Source organism: Microcebus murinus, chromosome 27 (assembly GCF_040939455.1).
Source record: "Microcebus murinus isolate Inina chromosome 27, M.murinus_Inina_mat1.0, whole genome shotgun sequence".
NCBI lineage: Eukaryota > Metazoa > Chordata > Mammalia > Primates > Cheirogaleidae > Microcebus > Microcebus murinus.
In genome coordinates this window covers 1,943,325-1,966,972 of record NC_134130.1, presented here as the reverse complement: position 1 = coordinate 1,966,972, position 23,648 = coordinate 1,943,325, and the positions used below count along the sequence as shown (strand labels likewise).

Below are 23,648 nucleotides of genomic sequence, written 5' to 3'. Positions count from 1 at the left end.
CAATCTTGGAGGTTGCATATTTCTAGGAATTTATTTCTTCTAGGTTATCCAACTAATTGGCAGATAGTTGTTCATGGTAGTCTCTTATGGTTCATTGTCTTTCTAGACACTCATGGTAGTGTTTCTTCTTTCATTACTATTTTATTTGTTGTCTTTCTCTTTTTCTTGATTAGTCCAGGTATAGGTTTCTCAGTTTTGTCTGTCTTTTCAAAACACCAGCTTTTTGAGCTTGGCATGTTGGCTCAGGCCTGTAATCCCAGCACCTTGGGAGGCTGAGTCAGGATGATCACTTGACCCCCAGAATTGACGACCAGCCTGGCTAACATAGCCAGACCCTGTCTCTTAAAAAAAGAAAAAAAAATTAGCTAAGCATGGTAGCCACACCTGTGGTCCCAGCTACTTGAGATACTGAGGCAGGAATTTCACTTGAGCCCAGGAACCCAAGGTTGCAGTGAGCTATGATTGCACCATTGAACTCCAGCCTGGGCAACAGAATAAGACACTGTCTCAAAAAAAAAAAAAAAAAAAAAAAAATGCACCAGCCCTCAGTTTTGTTGATTTTTTTTTTTTTTTTTTCTGGTATCTATTTCTGCTCTAATCTTTCTTTCCTTCTAACTTTTGATTTAGTTTATATTTTTCTAGTTCCTTGAGATATAAAATTAGGTTATTTGAGATCTTTCTTTTTTTCTTAATGTGGCCATGTATCATTATAGAGATTTCTGTTAGAACTGCTTTTATCATATACCACAAGTTTTTGTATGTTATTTATTTATTTGATTCAGAGTCTCGCTTTGTTGCCCAGGCTAGAGTGAGGGCCGTGGCGTCAGCCTAGCTCACAGCAACCTCGATCTCCTGGGCTCAAGCGATCCTGCTGCCTCAGCCTCCCGAGTAGGTGTGACTACACGCATGTGCCACCATGCCCGGCTAATTTTTTCTGTATTTATTAGTTGGCCAGTTAATTTCTTTCTATTTTTATAGTAGAGACGCGGTCTGGCTCTTCTCAGGCTGGTTTCGAACTCCTGACCTTGAGCCGCCTGCCTTGGCCTCCCAGAGTGTTAGGATTACAGGTTCGAGCCACCGTGCCCAGCCTATGTTTCTATTTTATTTGTCTCAAGATAATTTTTAGTTACTCTTTTGATTTCTTCTTTGATTATACCAGAGTGTTGGCTAATTTCCACCTATTTGTGAATTTTTCACTTTTCCACCTATTATTGACTTCTAGTTTTATACTATTGTGATCAGCAAAGATGCTTGCCATCATTTCAGTCGTCTTAAATTTGTTAAGACTTGTTTGGTTGCCTTACATGTGATCTATTGTGGATGCGTTCTTGAGAAGAATGCGTATTCTACTGTGGGATATAATGTTTTTATGTGTCTTAGGTCTATTTGAGCTATGCTGTATTAAGTGTGCTGTTTTCTTATTGATATTCTGTCTGTATGATCTATCCATTGTTGAAAGTGGAGTACTGAAATCCCCTATTGTTGGTTCTTTCAAATGTGTTAATATTTGCTTTCTGTATTATGAGTTCCCTAAATATATTGGTGCACATATATTTATAATTGTTATATCCACTTGATGAGTTGGTCTTTTTATTATATAATGAACTTCTTTGTCTCTTGTGATAGTTTTTGCCTTAAAGTCTATTTTGTCTAATACAAAACAACCACTTCTCTCCCTAGGTTATCATTTGCATGGAACTTTTGAACTTTTGACATTTAATCTATATTCCTTGAGGCTTAAAGTGAGTCTTTTGTAGACAACAGATAGTTGTATCTTGTTTTATTATTCATTTAGCTACTTTATGTCCTTTGGGGGATTTAATCCATTTAAAGTAAGTATTGATAGGTGAGGATATTACCATTTTGTTCATTATTTTCTGCCTGTTTTATAGGTTTTTTTGTGTCTTCTGTTGTAGTTTTCATTTGTGATTATTTTTAATTTCAAAATATAAAGTGGGTACAAATGTTTTTATTACATGGAGAACTTATATAATACTTAAGTGAGGGCTTTTTGTGTGCCATCACCATAATAGTGCTCACTGGACCTAATAATTTTTACTCCTCATTCCACTCACACCCCCCTTTCTTGGTTTCCATTGTCATTTACATCTCTTTGTTCCAGTGTGCCCATCCTGTAGCTCCCAATTATTAGTGAGTACGTGTGGTATTTGTTTTTTCACACATCTGCTTCCTTTGTTATTTGATGACTTTTTGAATATGTTATTCCGCTCTATCCTAATCTGCAAGGTTTCTGCTGAGAAATCCACAGATAGTCTTATGGAGGATCCCTTGTATGGGACAAGTCACTTTTCCTGCTTTTAAAATTCTTTGTCTTTGGACAATTTGATTACAATGTGTCTTGGTTTCGACCTCTTTAAATTGAATCTATTTTTGGGTTTTGGAGTTCATGAATGTAGATGTCAGTATATCTCCCCAGCTTTGGAAATTTACTATTTGTTTAAATCGGCTTTCTACTTCTTTTCTCATTCTGTAGCTTCTATAATGTTTATGTTCACTTAATGGAGTCTCATAAATCCTTTAGACGTTCTCTACTCTTTTTCATTCTTCTTTCTTTTTGATCCTCTGACTTGGGTAGCTTCAAATAATCTATCTTTGAGTATGTTGATTCTTCTGCTTGATCAGTTATGCTTTCCCTCTAATGAATTTTTCAGCTCAGTTATTGTATTCTTTAGCTACTGTATTTCTGTTTTTTTTTTTATCAGTTCTATCTCTGTGTTGAATTTCTCATTTTGGTCATATATTGTTTTCCTCATTTCATTTAGTTGTGTATCCTTGTTGTCTTTTAACTCACAACTATTCAGGATAAGTATTTTGAATTCTTGTACGATTCACAAATCTCCATTTTTTCTGATTACTTGTCTTGTTTTCTTGATTCTTCATGTTTCTTATAAGTTACTTTGTTTGTGTATTTGAAGTAGCAGCTACCTTTCCTAGTCTTCATGGACTGGTCTTGACTGGGAAAGACCTTCACCCATCAGCAATACTTCATATGAAATTAGACTGACTCCTCAGTGAGTGTGTACCATAAGGCTGGTGACAAGTTTCCTTTTACTTCCTTCTCTCCCTCCTGGAGAGAGAACCTCAGTTCTGCACTTTCTCTCAGTCATACAGAACAGTGCAGGCTGTAAGAGCATGCCTGCCTCTTTTCTTTGTTGCTATCTGTCTCAGGGGACTGAGCTCTTTCAGTTGTCCAGTGCTCAGTATGAGGTGAGATACTGGCCCCTCTGAGAAGTCATAACATCAGTTAGCCTCTCACTTCCTTCTCCCTTCCTTGATGGGAGAAATCATGAGCCACAGCAATCTTCTTGGCACTGAGCTATGCTGTTTTTTGGGGGGAGGGACTGATGCAGGTAAGCTGAAATGGTTGTTACCCATATAAATGCAACTGTTCTCAGTTTGTGCTCCTCAGGGGTGCTTCTAGTTATTAGCTGAATTCTGGATTTATTTTCAAGGTATTTTGGTTCCAGTATTATTATTAATATATTATTAATATAACACTGTTCATCTAGTGTTTCCATGGATGAACAGAGAGCTAGGGCTTTCTACTCTGCCATCTTGCTGATATCCTTTAAAATGTTACTTAATGAATCATGGAATACAAATAAAATAGTTTTGAATTGATAATTTATACCCCTGTGGAAAACAAATTTATTAACTGAGTTATTTGTATACGTTCTTTTATTTTTTTTAAGACAGGGTCCTGCTCTGGTACCCAGGCTAGAGTGCATTGGCATCATCATAGCTCACTGCAGTCTCAAACTCCTGGGCTTAAGTGATCTTCTTGCCTCAGCCTGCCACATAGATGAGACTACAGGTGTGTGCCACCATGCTCAGCTAATATTTTATTTTTTCGTAGAGATGGGATCTTGCTATTGCCCAGGCAGGTCTCTAACTGCTGGCCTCAAGCAGTCCTCCCACCTTGGCCTCCCAAAGTGCTAGAATTATAGGCATGAGCCACTATGCCCAGTCAGTTTTTATCTTTAGGCTTGGATTATATATTTAAAGTATTGTTTTCCAAATTTATTTAGATTAGTTTTCATCTTTCAATGTGGTTTTGTTATTCATGTATAATACAGTTAAAAAGAAGTCATTTTTGTCACCTTAAAGTATTTTTCTTTATAAATGCCCTTTATCAGGTTGAAACTTTTTTAGGCTTACTGAGTTTCATTTTTAAAAAAATTTATGAATAATGAATTTTATCAGATTCTTTTTCTACATGTCATGAAATTAGTTATCTCTTTCTGGTCAGCTAATATGGTGAATTAAATTGGTTTACATTTGAAAATCAAGCTGGCATTTCTGGGGTAAGTCTACTTGACAATGATATATAGTGTCTCTTCCCTCCCCCCCATTTATATAGATAGATAATCAGTGTGGTGCAATACCTTAAATGGATTTCTCTTCACTCTCTTGCGCTGCTCCTTGCCTTTTAGGATGGCTGCCTTGGGCATAGGGAAGGCCTGATGCCCCTCAGTGATTCTGTGCTTACCTTAGTTTTTTGTTTTTTGTTTTTTTTTTTATTTTGGCATATTATGGGGGTACAGATTTTAAGGTTTCAATAAATGCCCATTTCCCCCCTCCCCCCACCTTAGTTTTTTATATACTGTGGTTTAATGTTCAGGGAAGACTTATGAGAAAGAGTCTGTGGATGGATACAGAATCACTGCAACTCTACACACAATTCATATTCACTATGAATTCTGTGGCTGAGACATCTGTAATTTGTTTAATCAGCCCATACTCTCCTGTTAAACTTTGGTAAGATTTAATGATGATTTCTTCTCATTCTTATCCATGTCATTTCCTTCTCTCACCACTTACCCAACATTGAAAAAAATCATAGATTTCTTCTTTCTTGGAAAAGCTTATTAGGTTTATATGCATTTTTGAATCTCTGGTGTTTTTTTTTTTAAAAGGTATGGTTTTGTAGCTTATGTGGCTTTGTTAAGAATAGGAGATCATGTAATCTTAGCACTCTGGGAGACTGAGGTGGGCTGATTGCTCGAGGTCAGGAGTTCGAAACCAACCTGAGCAAGAGCGAGACCCCATCTCTACTATAAATAGAAAGAATTGGCCAACTAATATATATAGAAAAAAATCAGCCGAGCATGGTGGTGCATGCCTGTTAATCCCAGCTACTCGGGAGGCTGAGGCAGTAGGATCGCTTGAGCCCAGGAGTTTGAGGTTGCTGTGAGCTAGGCTGATGCCAAGGCACTCACTCTAGCCTGGGCAACAAAGCAAGACTCTGTCTCAAAAAAAAAAAAAGAATAGGAGATCAACTCTTAGAAGTTCTACATTGTAATGCAAATTTGTGAGAAAATGGTTTTTAATTTTTGTGAAGTTGTACTTTGGGGGATGATTTTTAGAAATGGAACTTCCAAGTCAAAGACTAAATGCAAGAAAAAAAAGACTAAATGCAATATAATTTTGCTATATGATCCAAAATTCCCTTTCTGAGTGATTTTTTTTTTTGAGTGAAGTTAAAAATAATTCCAGAGGAAAATAAACAAGGAATTTTTTTTTTTTTTTTTTGAGACACAGTCTCACTTTGTTGCCCAGGCTAGAGTACCATGGCGTCAGCCTAGCTCACAGCAACCTCAAACTCCTGGGCTCAAGAGATCTTCCTGTCTCAGCCTCTCAAGTAGCTGGGACTACAGGCATGCGCCACCATGTACGGATACTTTTTTTTCTATATATTTTTAGCTGTCCAAGTAATTTCTTTCTATTTTTAGTAGAGACAGGATCTCGGTCTTGCTCAGGCTGGTTTTGAACTCCTGAGCTCAACTGGAACTCCTGAGCTCAACCGACCCACCGGCCTTGGCCTCCCAGAGTGCTAGGATTATAAGTGTGAGCCACCACCCCGGCCAACAAGGAATTTTAGTTTTAACTCTAAGGCTCTTGTTTCCAAAAAGTGGTTTGCATTTATATGTAAATGTATGTTTTAAGTAGTATTGTGGTTTATTTTGTATTATAGGCAGATACTTTATATATTTCTATTAAATTTTAATGTTTTTATTTTTACATGTACTTATTTGAGATATACTGCAATATTCCTGAGGTATATAGAGCTTTTGTGCCATTTGGCAAAGAATCATTGGCTGCCTTCAGTGAGCTAGGTACTAAGCCAATTACAGGGTATATGATGGCTACATAAGGGATATAGTACTGGTTGCGATGGAGTTAACAGTCTAATTTTAGAGACAGATTTTAAGTGAATAATGGCAAGTATGTAATAGGGTTTATTATGGACAAATGAAGACTTTTTGAGAAGAACTGAATATTTAATTAGAACTAAAGCTTGACTAAGAATGAACTAGTCAAAGAATTGGGCTGAGTTGAGGGTTATTAGAGTACATGATGACATTTCATGTGGTAGGAACTCCAAGTTGAAAGCACAGGAACAAGTGAAAGTCTAGTTGTCTTTGAACCAAGGAAAGATGGAGGTTGAGAAAACAAAGTAAGACTGATGGGAGGGGCAGGACTAGATGAATGAAGAATTGGGGCTGTATTCTAAGGCCACACCGCAGAAAGCCTATGAAATGTTCTTAAGTAGGAGAGTGATGTGATTCAACTTGTGACTTAAGTAGAAATAGTTCTAGTTTGAGATTAGATTTTAGAGGTGTGGAGTCAAAATAGGAGCCTATTATACAGTTTAAAAATAGGATATGGTAGCCTATAATTGGGTTATAGTTATGAAAAAAAGAAGTGAAATGATTGTGTATAGGTATGTAGGAGATAGAATTAAAAATTTAGTTGTTCGTTCATTTTTTATTTACTAGGATATATATAGCATTTAGTACGTCCTAAGTACTGTGCTAAGGATTGAGTATGGGATTATCTTAGTCCACTTGCACTGTTACCATAAAGTACCTGAGACTGGGTATTTTATAAATTAGAGAAATTTATTTCTCACAGTTCTGGAGGCAGGTAAACTCAAGATCAAGGTACTAGCAGGTTCAGTGTCTGGTGAAGGCTCAGTCTCTGCTTCCAAGATGATATCTTGAACACTGTTCTCACATGGTGAAAGGGATGGAAGGCAAAGGGGGAGCTAGGAGTTCCCTTCAGCCCTTTTATGAGAGCACTAATTTATTCATGAGGACCGAGCCCTCATAACTTAATCACCTCTCAAAGGCCTTGGTTGCACTGGGAATTAAGTTTCATCATGAAATTTAGAAGGGACACAGATATTCAAATCATAGCAGGAATAGTGAAAATACTAGACCTGGGCTTGTACTCCTCTAGTTTATAATCTAGTAGAGGAGATGTAAAATCATCTCACCAAATTTATAATTTCAATCTGATGATGAATCTGGAAAAGGGGGGTAATATTAGGAGAAAATATCCAAAACATTTTTTTTTTTTTTTTAGACAGAGTCTCACTTTGTTGCACAGGCTAGAGTGAGTGCCATGGTGTCAGCCTAGCTCACAGCAACCTCAAACTCCTGGGCTCAAGCAATCCTTCTGCCTCAGCCTCCCGAGTAGCTGGGACTACAGGCATGCGCCACCATGCCTGGCTAATTTTTTATATATATATACATATATATTAGTTGGCCAATTAATTTCTTTCTATTTATAGTAGAGACAGGGTCTTGCTCTTGCTCAGGCTGGTTTCGAACTCCTGACCTCGAGCAATCCTCCTGCCTCAGCCTCCCAGAGTGCTAGGATTACAGGCTTGAGCCACCACGCCCGGCCCAAAACATTTTTTAATGGTAGTGAGGGGAACAATAACAACCAACCTAGAAATGATATACTGAGGACATGACATTTAAACTGAGATCAAAAATACAAAGAGTTAGGAGTTAGATAGGCTAGAGATTGTGGGGAAGAGTGGCATGGTATGAGAAGTGTTCTGCATAGAGACAATATCATGGATCTTTTGATTAATTGGTTATTTATATTTCTGGTATGAGAGGGGAAGGAGTACATCAAGGATTAATTGCAGGTTTGACACTACCATCCATTTACTGAAATAGAAAATGCAGAGTGAGGAAATCTTTATTATAGAACTGATAGGAAACAATAACTGATTTCAGTAAAGTGATATAAGTCAAGTCAAGGTAAAATTTTAAGAATCCAAAAACTTTATAGTGCTTTAATTTCTTGGATAGAAAATTAAGGAATTGGACTCAGAGGCTTAGCATTGAAAAAAGTATTTCACATGTCAAATCAATCTTACCAAGGTGTATTTGTTCTTATACAAACAGCTAAATTGTGGGTGGTCCCTAGCTTGGGCCAAACATCCAAGACACTGCATGCCAGTTGGGACATCCATCCTTTCAGCAAATGGTGCATTTCACCTAACCAAATGGTGAAAACAGGAGTGAAATTAAACAGTCCAGAGAATGAGGGGTGATTGTGTTTGGTTTCAGGTAGGTTGAGGAAAAAGTTGTCTTAAACGGTCTTGATTTTGCCCTCGGAGGAGTCAACATAATGCTGAGGGGGCTGGCAAACTCTGAGGTGTTTCCTCAGCCCTTTCTGCAAGGATGAGGGGTCCTTTCTCCATGGGGATGTGATTTTAAAAAGCCACATCACTAGGACTAACCACCTTCCACATAGAATGCCAACCAATACATGTAGGAGTGAGGAAATTAAAACATCACCATTTAGTAATCATCATATAATAGTAATTCAGTGAGGAAACTTCATTGAATGGATATTTTTTTCTCCTCAAATAGGTAATTTGATCCCCAACTTCACATCCATCACAAAAGTGTATTTTAAGTGGAATCTAGACATCAAAGTGAAAGCAAACTAATTAAACTTCAAGAAAATAACAGAATATCTTCATGGCCTTAGGGGTTAGGAAGTACTTCCTTAAATGAGATATAAACATGACTAAGTATAAAGGAAATATATATGAACTGGACTACATTAAAATTGAAAATGTTTGTTCATCAAAATAAATCTATCTGTAAGGATGTATTTTAGATTTACAGGAGCCATCTTTATCTACTTCAAACCATGGGAAATAATGCTTTGGATCAACAGTTGAATATCACTGTTTTAGGCAAGCCAGGTGTCAGTTTTCAAGTGTCTTCTGAAATGGTTATTCTTCTATTATTATCTTGCCCAGAACCAGTTCTGAGTCTGTAAACACAAATTTTGGGGGGGGGGAGGGGTGGGAAGTAGGGGATGATATTCTTTATTCATTCATCTACTTGACTTTTTCCATAGCACTTATCATCAGCTGATACAGCACATATTTATGTGTTTTATCTGCTTAGCCTTTTGGAATGTGAGCTACCTAAGGGATAGGACATTTTTTTGTATAGTTGACTGCTCTCTTCTTAGTGTCTGGTATATTACCTGGTAAAAAGAAGGCCCTTCATAAATCTTTGCAGAATGAATGAAAGCATAAGCCAGAGGTAAGGACTTGAAGGGAGACAACCCAGTCTATATGGCTTTGCCAGCTGGAGGAGCTCAAAGATGTGTGAATTCAGTAAACCATTCTGTGTTGAGGGTCCTCAAGACCACCCTTGTGCTCAATGATTTACAAGAAGCCCTCACAAGACTCAGAAGCTATTAGACCATGATTATAGTTTATTAAAAGGATACATATTAGAATCAGCACAGGGAAAAGATGTATGGATTGAAGTCAGAAGAAATCAAGCTTCCAGGTGTCCTCTCCCAGTGTAGTCACATGGACAGCACCTAATTCTTCTAGTAACAGTGTGTAACATCCATGAGGAGTGTTGCCAACCAGGGAAGTTCACCTGAACTTTAGTGTCCAGGATTTTTATTGAGGGTTAGTCATGTAAGCATTCAGTGCCTCTGTGACTGACTTCATCCACTCAGGCCTAGCCTCCCAAAGTTCAACCTCATTCCTTGTTGCCCAAAGCCTCAGTTGTACAAAAACAGGTTTTCCACAAAAATCACATCATTAGTATACTGTCCATACTAGTAGTGTGGTCTTGAACCAGACTACTAGTAGTATGCTTCAGGTCTTGAACCTGAAGCACTTATTGGACAAAATAGTTCATGGGCTCAGAGGTCATCTCCTGAGCTGAACCAGGGTCAGTCCTGAAGACAAATCTTTCTAGGAAAGTCTAGGTTTAGGGCAACTTAGGCCTGTTGGGTTAACCTTTCTGCACATCATTTCGTGACCATCTTCTGGTCATGTTGGAGATAACAGCAACCTTAGGATTTTAGGCTTTGAGTCAAAGTAACCTGCGTTCAAATTCTAGCTCACTACTTCCTAATTGATGCTGTTAGATCAATTACTATTATTGTCTGAGCTTAGGTTTTTTTTTTTTTTCTTTTTTTTTTTATATTTATTTTTCTTTACTCATTTCATGCTGGTCAGGATGAGCTTAGGTTTTGAATTGAACTATTGAATGACAGTAATAAAAGTTGCTTTGATGATCATATGAACTTATTCTAGCACTATTTCTGGCACATAATGGATACTCAGTAAATGGCGGTTGATATTTATGTATTTACATCCATGTGGCATTGTGTTCTATAGTTTCTGATGGCATTCCCATGAATAACTTCATCTTTTGCAGAGAGATGACTAATGAACGATGCTTCATGACAGATGAATAATGCCTACTGCTTAAAGATTGACAAGATGAGGCAAGACTCTCATTACTACTTAATCAAGGAATTGAGGTTGACCTATCCATAAATTCAGATCCTGTGTTGAAGAGACTTTGGGAACAAGATGATCAGGCAGATTTTACCATCATACTCATAGGATGCCAGCCATTGATCTTTCCCTTGGTGGTAAATCCTTTTTGATGCTCCTTTGAGACCCTGCTTTAACTAGGCTGTGAACAATTTGTCATATGATCAGGGTCTAGGATCTAAGTAGCCCTGCTTCTGAGCTACCAGGGGTGGGGGTGGGAATGGGGGGTGTGCAAACATAGATATGACTATACTGTTGTCTAAATCCTGGGATTTGGGAAGGAGTAGTAAGCATGCCTGCTTTTGTGGAGGAAGTTCTATTTAAATCACATGAGTTTTATCATTTTTGGCCAAAACCAAAAAAGTCTGGCTGAGCACAGTGGCTTATCCCTGTAATCCCAGTGCTCTGGGAGGCCAAGGTGGGAGATTGCTTGAGGCCAGGAGTTTGAGACCAGCCTGAGCAAGAGCAAGACCCCCATCTCCAGAAACAAATAGAAAAATTAGCCAGTGGTGGTGTGTACCTGTAATCCTAGCTACTTAGGAGGCTGAGGCAGGAGAATTTCTTGAGCCCAGGAGTTTGGGTTGCAAAGAGCTGTGACGACACCACTGCACTGTAGCCCAGATAACAGAGCAAGACTTTGTCTCAAAAAAATAAAAAGCATTAACCTTTCATTTCTTTGTCTATAAAATGAGATTATTATAATCTTTCTCTTGGTTATCAAAGCCTAAATCACCTTTTCTGGCATCAGGTGGGACAGGCTGCTCAGGCACTTTATGGCAACTCTGTGTGTGTGTGCGTGTGTGTGTGTGTGTGTGTGTTCACTTAGTATTAGTGTAAAGTGGTTTCTGGGCTTAAAATGTGGGCAGCCTGGGTTCTCAGGGTGTTTTTTCATCTTCTTAAGATCATTCTCAAGACAGTTTCTGTCTTCATGAGGCAAAATCTGAAGAGGAAAGGATGGTGGCTGGGTGGCCAACAAATTCTCAGGTAAGTAGGAAATTGATTTTTATATAGTAGTATCTGTTTCCTCCTACCGAGTAGATGTGTTTCCTTCTAGTGGAACAAAGCTACTTTAAGCAAAATAGGGCCTGCTTAGAGGCTAAGTCTCTAGTCAGATTTCTTCAGGTGACAGGGCCTCTCATGTGGTTAGCAGATTACAAAGGGATCCTGTTATCCTAGTATTTACTAATTGAGTCTGACTCTCATCCATGCTAGCTCTGTGCTTTCATTTTGCTATAATAGTAAGGGAGAGAATGAACATCTACATGGAGAATTTGTGTTGCCACTGGACCATTTTTTTCAGTGTTTATAATGTGCTTAGGACTATACTAAAATCTGTCAATAGAGAAAAATAAGGCCAGAAGAGGTCACAATCCAGCTGTGGTGAGGTACATTCAGTTGATGCTCTTAAAGCCATGTGATCACCAGTGAGTATGTAGAGATAAGAGGACTGTCAAGTGCTAGAGACCACAGAACGCTGTCAGGACATCAGCTCCCTCGTTTTCTAATGAACGCGATGGTGAAGGTACTTGCCTGATGCCGGCATAATGTGTGATGGTTTAGGACTCGGTGACCTTTGAGGATGTGGCTGTGGACTTCACCCAGGAGGAGTGGACTTTGTTGGATCAAACTCAGAGGAACTTATACAGAGATGTGATGCTGGAGAACTACAGGAATCTAGTTGCAGTAGGTAAGGCTGGTACTATTCTTTCATTTAGTCTTTTTCTGGAACAAATATTTCTTTCTTTTTTTTTTTTTTTTTTTTGTGAGACATAGTCTCACTCTGTTGCCTGGGCTAGAGTGCCGTGGTGAAAGCCTAGCTCACAGCAATCTCAAACTCCTGGGCTCAAGTGATCTTCCTGCCTCAGCCTCCCGAGTAGCTGGGACTACAGGCATGCGCCACCATGCCCTGCTAATCTTTTTTGTATGTATTTTTAGTTGGCTAATTAATTTCTTTTTATTTTTAGTCTTACTTTTGCTCAGGCTAGTTTCAAACTCCTGACCTTGAGCAATCCACCCACCTCTGCCTCCCAGAGTGCTAGGATTACAGGCATTAACCACTGCACCTGACCCAAATATTTCTTAAGTAACTGTATTTTCCTCATAAAAATGAAGATCTGTTCATTTTACTGGCTATGTTTTCTTTATGAAGCAAAGACTTAGGGCTTCTTACATGTGTGTAGAAGCTTAAGCCTAGGTTTCAGGGGAAGGATCACCTGTCTTTTTGGTACACAATGAAAGAGAGAGTCTTTGCAGTTTAGGTTCATTTGAAGGTTTACTTGTTAATGAGTATTGGCATGAACATTTTGTTGTTTTTCCAAGTTATACCTGACAGTGTTCAGAATCTCTAAAAAGCAGAATCTTGGCCCCTGGTTTATGGAGATATTTGGCATCTATTGCACATTCTTCTGACATCGTTCATCTTTCCCTGAGAGAAGGGCACCCACCAGCTGGTCAGACCTGGTCTGATTTTTCAGGTGGAACAAGGACAAGACCTAAGGGCAATGGAGAAAGTTCTCCAAGGTGAGGGAAAAGACAGATGTGATTCTTTATGAGAAATAACCCTAATCGGTGAGAGGGGCAGTCCATTTGGAAATGTTAAGTAGGAAGCTTTTAAAGATGCACTTTTTTTTCCTGAGAATATTGAGGCCATTTGGTTTCTGAGGTTCCTTGGAGTAACTTAGACCTTTCTTTCACTTTCCATCTACCTTTGAAACTTTCTTTTGGCCTGCCAATAAGATAGTTCCCATTTCTTCTTTAAATTCGTCATTTGCATTTAGCTCTTTCTCCATTTCCTGTCAACTTTATTTCCCTGGCTATGCCTGTTTTTTGTTCACTATTAGTCTCAACATTTAGAGACTTATTTCTTGGTAAATCACCTACCAGTTTGACCTCAGCACCTTACTGTTGCCAAGCTCTTTATACAGCCAAGTTTCTCAATCTGTTTACCTTTTTTTCTTGTTTTTTTAAAAAACTATATTTCAATGCAGTGTTTGAAGATATATATGCATTGGTCTTGCATTAATTAACATTTTTATTTTATAATTTATTTCTTTAAGAACTTAAATTTTGTTTTCATCTTATTTCAGATTGGGAGATTTGTATTAATACCAAATGGTCAGCACCTCAGCAGAATTTTTTGCAGGGGAAAACATCCAATGTGGTGGAAATGGTAAGATTCACAAGATATAATTTCTTGCCTTCCACATTAGAGGAAGATTGGAAATTCCATAAAATAGAAAATCTGCACAATAACTATGAGAAATAATTGAAACTAGTCTTATTCACCTCAAAAAAACCCATCTCTCAGACAGACTCTGAGCATCATGAATTTGACAATCACTGTAAGCATTCCTCAAAATATATTTCTTTACCAATTTTCTTCAACTAAACAATCCCATGTAGCTAACTTATAAGAAGTTTTAGATAAATAATTTGGTCTTGGGCTGTTATTAGGAGCCCAGTGAAAGTAAAGAATATAACAGAACTTTCCAACAGAATAGTCACTTCATTCTATTTGAAGGCACTTAGGTCTGGAACCATGCATTGCAGTGAAAATGGTAGAAAAAAACCAAAAAACTTCAATCATACTAATTTATTTTCTATAGATGAATTCCGGGTAAAGAGGGGAATCTCTGAAATAAATTTGAAACAACTTTTATAAGTTATTAATCTCTTCTTCAACAGGAGAGAAACCACGTTGAAGAGGAACTGTTTAACCGATGTGAAAAAGCTTTGAGTGAACACTCATGCCTTAAGACTCACAGGAACACTTACTTTAGAAAGAAAACTTGTGAGTGTAATCAGTGTGAAAAAGCCTTCACAAAACACTCTTTTACTCTACATAAAAAAACCGATATTGGAGAGGAACTTCTTTTTTTTTTTTTTTTTTTGAGACAGAGTCTCGCTTTGTTGCCCAGGCTAGAGTGAGTGCCGTGGCGTCAGCCTAGCTCACAGCAACCTCAAACTCCTGGGCTCGAGCGATCCTTCTGTCTCAGCCTCCCGAGTAGCTGGGACTACAGGCATGCGCCACCATGCCCGGCTAATTTTTTATATATATATCAGTTGGCCAATTAGTTTCTTTCTATTTATAGTAGAGACGGGGTCTCGCTCTTGCTCAGGCTGGTTTCGAATTCCTGACCTTGAGCAATCCGCCCGCCTCGGCCTCCCAGAGAGCTAGGATTACAGGCGTGAGCCACCGCGCCCGGCCTGGAGAGGAACTTCTTAAATGTAATCAGTGTGAAACAGCCTTCAGCCAAAATCCACTTATTCTGGTTTGCAAGAAAACTCACACTCAAGAGAAACTGTATAAATGCAATGATTGTGGAAAAGGCTTACTTTCCTCCTCACACCTTAGGGAATGTAAATGTATAAGAATTCATGTGGAGAGAGACCTTATGTTTTTAAGGAGCATGGGAAAGCCTTTTCTCATTCTGTAGGCCTTTTTGTACACATGCAAACTCACAGAGGAGAAAAACCCTATGAATGTCAGAAAAGTGGGAAAGCTGTCACTCCATCTTCATATCTTACTCCACATTTAAGAGCTCACAGTAGAATGATGCCTATGGAATGTCAGAAGTTTGAGAAAGCTTTTGCTTATTCCTAAGGTCTTGCCAAACATGTAAGACTTAACAATAGAGGGAAACACTATGTTTGCAAGGAATGTAGCAAAGAGTTTGTTTCTCAAAACTTAACATTCACATGCAAGTTCACACTGGAGAAAAACCATATGAGTGTCATATAAATGTGGAAAAGCCTTCACTGATTGTTCGGGTCTTATAAAACAGAGGTGAACTCGCACTGGAGAAAAGCCTTATGAATGTAAGGAATGTAAAAAAGCCTTTGCCAGCTCCTCCCATCTTACTATACATATGAGAACTCATACTGGCGAGAAGCCTTATCAATGTAAGGAATGTGGAAAAGCCTTTAGTAATTCCTCTTGCTTTAAAAGTCACATGCAGACTCACCCTGGTGTAAAACCCTATGACTGTAAGCAGTGTGGGAAAGCCTTTATTCAATCCTCATTTCTTTTTTTTTTTTTTTTTTTTTTTGAGACAGAGTCTCGCTTTGTTGCCCAGGCTAGAGTGAGTGCCATGGCGTCAGCCTAGCTCACAGCAACCTCAAACTCCTGGGTCAAGCAATCCTCCTGCCTCAGCCTCCCAAGTAGCTGGGACTACAGGCATTCGCCACCATGCCCGGCTAATTTTTTGTATATATAATAGTTGGCCAATTAATTTCTTTCTATTTATAGTAGAGATGGGGTCTCGCTCTTGCTCAGGCTGGTTTCGAATTCCTGACCTCGAGCAATCCGCCCGCCTCGGCCTCCCAGAGAGCTAGGATTACAGGCGTGAGCCACCGTGCCCGGCCTATCCTCATTTCTAATTCAGCACTTAAGAAGTAATAGTGTGGAAAGGCCTTTTGAGTGTGAGCAATGTGGGAAAGCCTTCAGATACTCCTCACACCTTAGTCAACATAGAAGAACACACACTGGAGAGAAACCATATAAATGTAAAAACTGTGGACGAGCCTTTACTATTTCATCAGGCCTTACAGCACACATGAGAACTCACACTGGCGAACGGCCCTTTGAGTGTTAGGAATGTGGGAAAACCTTTACTAGATCTAAATATGTTAGTAAACTTTTAAGAACTCACAGTGGGGAGAAGCCATGCATAAGGAATGTAGGGAAAACCTTTAGTATGTCGTCATGCCTTAATGAATGTATAAGAATTCACACATGAGAGGAGCTTACGCTTGGAAAGAATCTAGGAAAGCCACTACTTTCTCACACCTACTGAGCATGTACTAATTCATGTTGGGAATGTACGCATTCATAAGGAATATGGGAAGCTATCCCTGGTGTCTCAAATCTCAAGAAAGAAGAGGAGCCATATGGCTGTAAGGAATGTGGGAAAGCCTTGGCCTGTTCCACAGGCCTCATTTGTGTGTCTGCATCCTAGAACACAAACTGTGAGTCTAAGGAATGTAAGAAAACCTTCATTTGACCCTCACAGTTTGAGTCTGTTTGAACTCATGCTGGAGAGAAACAGTATGATTGTGGGAAGGATGGAAAACATACTTTTAGGCCAGATGTCGTGGCTCACATCTATAATCCTAGCATTTCAGGAAGCCAAGGAGTGAGGATTGCTTGAGGTGAGGAGTTCAAGATCAGCCTGGGCAATATAGTGTAACATGTCTACAAAATAACAAATTATATATACACACACGCACATATAAATAAATAAAAAGCTGGGCATGGTGATACATTCCTGTAGTCCCAGCTATTCAGGATGCTGAGGGAGAAGGATTGCTTTCGTTCAAGCATGTGAGGCTGCAGTGAGCTATGATCATGCCACTATACACCAGCCTGGATGACAGTGAGACCCTGTCTCCAAAAGAAACAAAACCTTTATTTTCCTCTGGTCTTGCTGAACTTCTGAGCACACTGGATGTAAATGCAAGTCCTCTGGATGTAGGGATGCATTGGAACATTTCACTCTGCCTTATACCTACATAACACCTGTAAGATCACAGTTGAATAAGAATCCTATCAATTTAGGAAATGCGAAGATTTTTGTTTATATCTTCTGCTTTGGCACAGTGTAAAAGCACATTACTAAGAAATCCCATGAGTGAAAGGGATGTGGGAAAGCCCTTGATTGTTCGTTGTCATTAGGAAATGTGATTCAAACTGGAGAGGAACTGACAGTAGGCAAGGTAGAAAGGGCTTTATTTGTTAAGCCTAGTATTAATTTGCTGTACTTACAAAAGTCACACTGGAGAAATATATACTGGACATTTATAAAACAAAACGATCCTTTCTAACTCAGTGAAAAAGTTTACTGACTTCTATTAAGTTAATCCACATTTTTAGAGTTAATTTGTCAATGGTAATTGTAACATTAAGAACAAGTAAGATTTTCAGAAACCAACTGCAGGGTTTAAGATAAAAATCTTAAAAGGTTTTTTAATTGAAAATCTTTGTTAGAAAAATTTTATTAAATAAAATCTAAAGGAGTAAGAAATTTATAAAAGTTTTGGGATACAGCTTTTTTTACTTATTGCATACAAGAAAATTTGATACTGCCAAAAAAAATCAAATTTTTATTTAGGTTTGCTTTTCAGTGCATCCTTAAACTAGTGATGTTGAGCATATGCGTTTCTGTTGAAGGCGTCAGCTCAAGAGTCTACCCCACACGGTTCCTGACTAGAAGTGGAAGTATGGAGGGGAAGGGATAAGGGTGTGCTTTGCAGCCCCAGCAGTTCTGAAGGAGGGGCTCTTCCTCCTCCGACCTCACCTACTGCTTCCCATCTGGGGCCTCTTGTAGCCAGAGTTTCTTTCTAGAGCCCGGGACTGGCTATTCCAGGTGTTTGTCTCTGGAGGAGGCCAGTAGGTTAAAGCAGTCAGGGTGCATCACAGGGCCTTTCCCCATCCTCTGTACTCTTCCTCTTTACAAGTCTCCCCAAAATCAGACCATTATTCCCTCAGAAAAATGCCGTTTCCTGTACCTTGCTTTCCTGTGTTATTGCAGTATCTTGGTATGCTCGCTATCAGTTCAGGGAGATCTTCCCTCTTTTTTTCTCCCCTCTGTTATATGGCTGCATCTTTGTGCTGAATAGACGTTTGAGTTCCCATCTGAATGGACTTATATGTGGGTCCTCATGTTCATGGACTAAGGTTATCAGGGTCAATTTTTAGAAGTAAAGTTGTTGGGTCAAAGGATAAATGCATGTGTAATATTCCTAGATATTACCAGTTGCCCCCATTCCGTGGGACTTGTACTATTTTGAGGCCTCAGAGTGTATAATTTGTATCCTGCAAGGTTGCAGGCCTCTTTTAATTTTCATTTTACCTGTAGATTATGTTGGATACTTACATACTGTTGTGTTATCTGTGAATAACAGGTTTATTCTTCCTTTACAACCTATTGTGTCGTTCTCCCCAACCTTCCAAATTTACCATACTGCCTACGACCTCTAAAGATTAGAAGGAGCTGTCCTGATCTTCCAGGTCTCAGGATAAAGGCTCTCTGCTTATCACTACTTACATGTTTGTCATATGTTTTCGATGACATTCTAAGTTTAAGGACATTCTCTTCTCTTTTCCTCATTTGCCAGGATTATTTTTATAACTGTTACTGATAACACATTTATTTTATCCATTTAAAGTGTATAAATCAGTTTTGGTATATTGACAGTTTGTGCAGGCATCACCACCATCTAATTCTGGAACATTTTCATTGCCTCAGAAAGAAACCCTATAATCATCAGCAGTCACTCCCCACTTCATTCCCTGGCAACTACTAAGAGGCTTTGTGTCTCTGTGGATGTCCCTATTCTAAACATTTCATATAAATGAAGTCATATAATATGTGGTCCTTTGTGACTGCTTTCAGTTAACATAACACTTTGAAGGTTTATCTGTAGTGTGCATCAGTATTTTTTTATTGTTAAATAATATTTCATTGTATGGATATACCATATTTTATCCATTCATCAATTGATGGACATTTGGGTTGCTTCCCTTTTTTGGCCATTATAAATATTGGTGCTGTGAATATTTGTGTGCAAGTTTTTGTGTGGATATATGTTTTCATTTCTCTTGGGTATATCTACTCAGCAGTGGAATGGCTCATTCATAAATCTACAGTTTTGGCAATTTGCCAGGTTGTTTTCTACAGTGGCTATAAAATTTCAATTTCCTCTCAACAGAAAATAAGAGTTACAGTTTCTTCACACCATCACCAACACTTATTTCTCTTTTTATTTATGGCCATCTTAATGGGTGTGACGTATCTTATCGTGGTTTTGCTGATTTCTATTTCCCTGATTGGTAATGCTGTTAAGTATCTTTTTGTGTGCTATTGTTGACCTTTGTAGCTTCTTTAGAAAAATGTTTATTTGGATCATTTGCCCATCTTTCGAGTTGTCTTTTTAAAATGCAGTTGGCTGAATTTAAATGCAGCATAACATTTTTCAGGCTTAAAAAATTTTAAGTTATTTTTAAAATTGTGATAATTTTTTTATCATTTTTACTCTATCATTGAGATGATCATAGAGGTTTTTAACTATGGTCTGTTAACAAAGAAAATTATGTTGATTGATTTTCTAATAGTAAGCTTCTCTCACATTACTGGGGCAAACCCTACTTGATTCTGTTGTATTTATTGGACTTATTTTCTTTAAAATATCTGAATCCATGTTTATTGGAATTTGCCTATAGTTTTGTTTTCTTACAATGGCCTTGTCATGTTTGATATGAATATGCCAATCTCAAAGAATATTCTTCTTCTGTTTATACTCTTAATCAGGGTAATCCTTTTGATAAGTCACACTATTTTGTGAAATTACTTTAAAAGTGACCATTTTTCCCTCCTGTGGTAATATTGTATAAGCTACTGTAATAGAATAATCACAAATATAAACATGACATTTTGAATCATGCATAATTCTGGCATTTTGCATAAAGGCTAAATTAAACAAAACCTTCCAAATTCCTAGTTCTTGCCTTATAGATTGAATAAATTATTACCTACATTTACACTTAGTGACCAATTACATAGAAGTAACCAGGGTCTTCATTATGTGTCTAATCTCTGGAACATTTTCATTCAGACTGGAATTCTTACTTTGAATGGCATAAGTGACCAATAAAGCCTTTGAGCCTGGTGTGTTTTTTGTTGTGGGGGAGGAAGGTTGAGGTTTTTTTGGGGGTGGTCTTTGTGAAGAAAATTTAAACATCTAGTTTTGGGGTTTTTCTTTTAGGAATTTGGGCAGTGAGTTACTGGGAAAGGGGAGACCTAGAGCCTCTCTGAAGGAATCAGCAACAATCCAGATTTTTTTTTTTTTTGTATATTTAAAAAATTGTAGTAAAAATACATAAAGCAAAATTTGCCATTTTAAATGTGCAATGCAGGGCCATTAATTGTATCACCATGATATACAGCCATCATCATCTAGTTCATTTTGTCATTATTATAGGACTATTCTGTTTGTTTTTGTGTAGTTTTGGTAAGTTGTATTTCTGAAGGAATTGATTTATCTCCTGAGTTGCTTATTTGGTTGGCATAAAACTATTCATAATATTTGTTTAATCTCTGCAACATCTATACTTACATTATTTTTCTCCCTTTTGTCTTGAAAAATTTTTGCCTGATTCTTTTCCTGTTCGTTTTCAAAGGACCAGTTTTTTGCTTGGCTGATCCTGTTACTGTTTTCTAGTTCATCATATTCTTTTTGCTATTCCTTTTTTAACCTGTTAAGTTAGAAACTTCAGTCATTAACTTTTAAGTTCACTTTTCTAATACAACATATAAAACTTACGTTTTTCCTTTTAGTTTTATCCTGCAAGTCTTGGTACCTAGAAATGATCAATAACCATGGTATTATGTATATTCTAATTTCTTTTATAAAACCATAAGTTATTCATAACTGTGATGTTTTCTAAATTCCAATTGTGTGGCTTTTTTCTGTGGATTGAACCATATAAAACTGCTAATATTCCACCATGTTTTTTTAAACTACAAAAACGGTAGTCACATATGGTTTGCCATAATAAGTTTCTTTTGTTATTAACTTATTGTGGTCAGAGAAAATGTCTATATAGCAAATCCTTGAAAGATTTAAAGACTGCTTTATAGTATAGCCATGTGGTCAATTTTTGTAAACATTCCACATGTGCTTCAAAAGAATATATGTATCTTCCATTTATTCAGTAGTGTCTCTCTTTTTTTTTTTTTTTTGAGACAGTGTCTGACTCTGTTGCCCAGGCTAGAGTGCCATGGCGTCAGCCTAGCTCACAGCAACCTCAAACTCCTGGGCTCAAGAGATCCTCCTGTCTCAGCCTCCCTAGTAGCTGGGACTACAGGCATATGCCACCATGCCCAGCTAATTTTTTCTATATATTTTTTAGTTGACCAATTAATTTATTTCTATTTTTAGTAGAGATGGGGTCTTGCTCTTGCTCAGGCTGGTTTTGAACTCCTGACCTCAAGCGATCCGCCTGCCTCAGCCTCCCAGAGTGCTAGGAATACAGGAACGAGCCACCGCACCCAGCCCAGTAGTGTCTCTTAAGTGTGTGTCGTAGGTTACACTTGTTCAGTGCACTGTTCAAATCTTCATATCCTCTTTTGTTCTTATGCTCTATTACTGACAGCAGTGTTTTAAAGTCTCTTACAGTGATGGCAGATTTTCCGATTTCTCCTTCTAGATTCTGCTTTATAAATGTTATGACACTATTTTATTGTATACAACCCTGTAACCACTTATATCTTCCTGATTAATCAAACCTGGTATCCTAATATCATTACCTCTATCCTAATATCAGTGCCTTTTGTCTTAAAATGTCTGAAATTTAGCCAAACAACTTTATTTTGCTTAATATTCAACTGGTCTTTTTAATTTTTTTAAATTTTATTGTGCATGGGCCGGGAATTAAATTCTTTATTTTTGACACTCAGTCTTTCTGTGGTGTTGTAGGTTTCAGTGCATCTAACGAAACAGCATAGAGCTGGAATTTATCTTAACACAAGAATATTTCCTTTTATACTGTAGAGTTTAGCCCATTTATTTGTACCTTAATACACTGACTGCCACGCTAGAAAATAAATTTTTTTCCTTGGGGTCACAATGTTTTATTATGAAAATAGAATCAAAACTTTGAAAACAGTATGATCCTTTCTAATTTAATGAAAAACAAAGTTTATTGACTTGTATTAATTGAATCCACATTTTTAGAGTTAATTATTAATTGTAATTGTCATTATTAATTGTAACACTAAGAACATCAACAAGTAATATTTTCAAAAACCAACTGCAGGGTTTTGCTCCGGTTTTGCTTCACAGAATGGCAGTACAGTGGCAAACAAAAAATGAATGGTCCCTGCCCTAGTGGGGCAGTCTAATGGCTTTCCAAGAAAATGCACTGATTTTGTTGTCTCTGTCATTAAGAGCTTTGAGTAATTCGCTATCCGTGTCTTGTCTTGGGCATGGGTTGGGGCAGTTCCATATGGGGAATGGAATGTTTGCTTTTTGGTCCTTGTGAAAGAGCACTGCTCTGATTGTGTTGCTGATCCTAAAGTTGCACTTGACTATGGTAAGGATGCTTTAAGACCAAAGTATGAGAATCAGTTTTGTGGAATGTGTTCTTTATTCCACACAGTCCTGCCACATCATGTGTCTTTCCTCATAAACAGGGTATCAGCTCTGCAAACACAGTCTGATCTCCAAGGTGGATAATGAAGAGCTGAGGACAGAGGAAAGAGAAATTCTCCAAGGTGCCTGTACAGGTGAGCACTGGGCAGAAAGGAATCACTGTGTGCAGCAGCCTTTGGCCAGCGAGGATTAGTATGTCTAGGAATGTCAATCAGTAGGAAAAAGAAGGTTGAGGCCTTAATGTAAGCCTGCCTTCTCCTCTTTTACACCTATTCAGTCATTCAAGCTTTCACTGTCAGAGAAAGAACAGCAGTTTTCCTTTACGAGTACATTTTTGTGAATGCTTTTTTTGTTCAGCTTTTCCTATATTGCTTTCCCAGTAATGCCCTTTTTTTCCCAAGCCTCCAGAATCCGAACTATCTCCCATATCCACTGCTTGTTCCCATCAAAGGTAGCTCTTCCCAGGGCCAAACTTCTAAAATTATTCTTTGGGTCACTACTTGCGGTTTTCTGTCACTTTTTCATCCTCTATTTAGTTTTATTATTTGACAGCAAATTAATAGGGTCTGTATCCTTTTTTCTTTCATCCCAGCCTTTTCCTGCAATAATTACAAATTTTTTCCCTGTGCATTTTCAGACTGGGAAACTCTACTCAAATTAAAAGATGCAACTCCTCTGCAGGATATTCCTGGGGGAAAAGCACCTAACAGCATAAAAATGGTAAGACTAGGAATGATTCTGGTTCTTTACAGAAGTCTGGGGATTTCAGTGAGTTAAAGAGAGTTGGGGCACCAAGCTTTCATCAGAAATTTATGACTGTCCCATAATTGGAGAAGTCTCTAGAGCAAGT

The 23,648-nt window shown here is 38.0% G+C and overlaps 1 protein-coding gene and 1 pseudogene across 9 annotated transcripts in view; both read left to right on the top strand.

Moving 5' to 3' along the window:
• Positions 1-23,648, top strand: part of LOC105885616 (zinc finger protein 559-like) — a 30,691-nt gene that overhangs the window by 4,409 nt on the left and 2,634 nt on the right. For 4 of the 9 annotated variants that reach the window (XM_075998273.1, XM_012790717.3, XM_012790721.3 and 1 more), the window contains 7 exons: positions 10,527-10,746; positions 11,550-11,632; positions 12,209-12,335; positions 13,735-13,817; positions 14,333-14,438; positions 22,840-22,932; positions 23,436-23,518. In XM_075998273.1, coding sequence (XP_075854388.1) covers positions 10,719-10,746; positions 11,550-11,632; positions 12,209-12,335; positions 13,735-13,817; positions 14,333-14,438; positions 22,840-22,932; positions 23,436-23,518 — 603 coding nt within the window. In that variant the 5' untranslated portion in view covers positions 10,527-10,718. Of the gene's footprint in view, positions 1-8,225; positions 8,391-10,526; positions 10,747-11,549; positions 11,633-12,208; positions 12,336-12,565; positions 13,169-13,734; positions 13,818-14,332; positions 14,439-22,839; positions 22,933-23,435; positions 23,525-23,648 lie in introns of those variants that run through there. The other 5 variants (XM_012790715.3, XR_012915163.1, XM_075998274.1 and 2 more) reach the window with 5 other exon arrangements.
• Positions 14,743-22,830, top strand: LOC142864874 (uncharacterized; annotated as a pseudogene).